The sequence below is a fragment of the Arachis ipaensis genome, chromosome B10 (genome assembly GCF_000816755.2).
Source record: "Arachis ipaensis cultivar K30076 chromosome B10, Araip1.1, whole genome shotgun sequence".
Taxonomy (NCBI): domain Eukaryota; kingdom Viridiplantae; phylum Streptophyta; class Magnoliopsida; order Fabales; family Fabaceae; genus Arachis; species Arachis ipaensis.
The window spans coordinates 122954645-122956347 of NC_029794.2; the positions used below are offsets into that span (position 1 = coordinate 122954645).

A 1703-nucleotide genomic window follows, 5' to 3' on the forward strand; every position below is an offset into this window, starting at 1 on the left:
GTAATTCTGAATGCTCTCAAGCACAAAAATTACATAAAGATAAGAACATTTGTACAATTAAATCAAGGGGGGAAATTGGCAGAAATACAGATCGAAAAATATTTCTTGGCCACGGCTACAGTGCACCAAAATAAGTATGGAGTACAACAGATTATTAGTTAGATCCAATGGTTAACACATCTCTAGACTTACATATTCACCATTGGATCTAGTGGTACACCATACTTATTTAGGTGTACCACAGACAGGTTACCATGTTCGTTTACTCATACTTCTATAATGCTCTAATATCATAGAAGGTTACCAGAACCTTTATAAAATTTGGAACACTTATCAGATTGGGATCCAAAAAGGAAAAGCTGAAAAAAAAAAAGGTTACTCTAGCGAATTGATGAGGTCTTTAAAATTGAAAACCAGCCAATCAGCTTTTGTAGCAACAGCTTCTCGAAGTTGAACACCGGCATAGCAAATGAACAAATCAGCACCACCTGGTCTGCGAGCCTAAACGCGATTAAAAAAAAATCAAATTATTACATTTGATATGAAATAAGAATTAAACTTGACTATACAAACTGATAAAAGGAAGAGAATATTATCATTACAATTTTATATTTACAGATTAGAAGTTTATGGAGAATTGAAGTCTTTCCATCAATGACTCAATGAAATTCACCAAAAATATAACTAGCATGGGTGGGTTCATTTGTGTATCCACACTTCAACATCACGATTGGTTTTTGAGCGAAATGTACAACTGTTTTGGTGTAATAGGAAATTGCAAAGGATATAAACTAGAAACAATTTATCATAAGCAAAAACATTAGTTAATTCAACATATTCTCGAGTCTAATCATGAAAACCATAATTAGAAACAAAGTATTTGATCAAACAAGCAGCAAGTATTACGGAAGGTTTCTTTTCTTACCTCAAGATCAGTTGCACCATCCCCAATCATAGCTAATGCCTTGTATCCATGAGCCTGATGAAATATTTTGATCAGATTTTACAAGAAACAAAATAATTGAAGTTCACATGCAAGTGCAAGCCTAACCTTCCTCAGTTGTTGTACTGCAGTAGCTTTGCCGCCACTTCTTGAAGTAGGTTCATTTGCATCAAAACCCAGAAACTCTCCAGAGCTTCCGAAAAGTAGTTGATTGGCAAAAATGTTCTCTTTTGGTATCCCGAGAATCGATGCAACAGGCTTCATAAGAAACACAATAACATTTAGAAAGAAAAATATCATTTGCAATTCCTGATTAAATGGAAGAACTAGTTTTTTCTCTGTTATATAGTTTTTATTTTTTTCCGATGGAATGCTAGTAATAGTTTTCAAATACTTCATATTTTATTTTCAAATGCAACAGTTAAAGGAAATTTATCCAAGTTCACAATATAATTATAGTAACCAATATGGATCAGAAAACCCATGAAAGTACTACTATTTTCCATACATTGATCATTTGACGAAAGCCTCCAGATATCAAATATACATCCATGTGATTGGCCTTCAGCTTCTGGACTAATTCTTGAATGCCAGGGGAAAGCCTGCATATTAATTAGTAGAATTGTTTCAACAAGGAGAAAAGAGGATACCCAGTTGAACTTTGGTGATGCAGATAAAACCTTATCTTTCGTCAAAGTTTAGGCTAGTCATATCAAGGGGTAAATCTATGGTTTTTCTTCTTTTTTTTTTCTTTTCACTC

At 33.5% G+C, this 1703-nt stretch overlaps 1 protein-coding gene across 2 annotated transcripts in view; it reads right to left on the reverse strand.

Annotated features, from left to right (window-relative positions):
- Nucleotides 1-1703, reverse strand: part of LOC107623903 (phosphoserine phosphatase, chloroplastic) — a 3821-nt gene continuing 2118 nt past the window's right edge. For both annotated transcript variants that reach the window (XM_016326305.2, XM_016326306.2), the window contains exons 5-8: nt 1452-1545; nt 1052-1201; nt 926-979; nt 1-501 (exon numbers count right to left, since the gene is read on the reverse strand). In XM_016326305.2, the coding sequence (XP_016181791.1) occupies nt 376-501; nt 926-979; nt 1052-1201; nt 1452-1545 (424 nt within the window). In that variant the 3' untranslated portion in view covers nt 1-375. The remainder of the gene's footprint in view (nt 502-925; nt 980-1051; nt 1202-1451; nt 1546-1703) is intronic.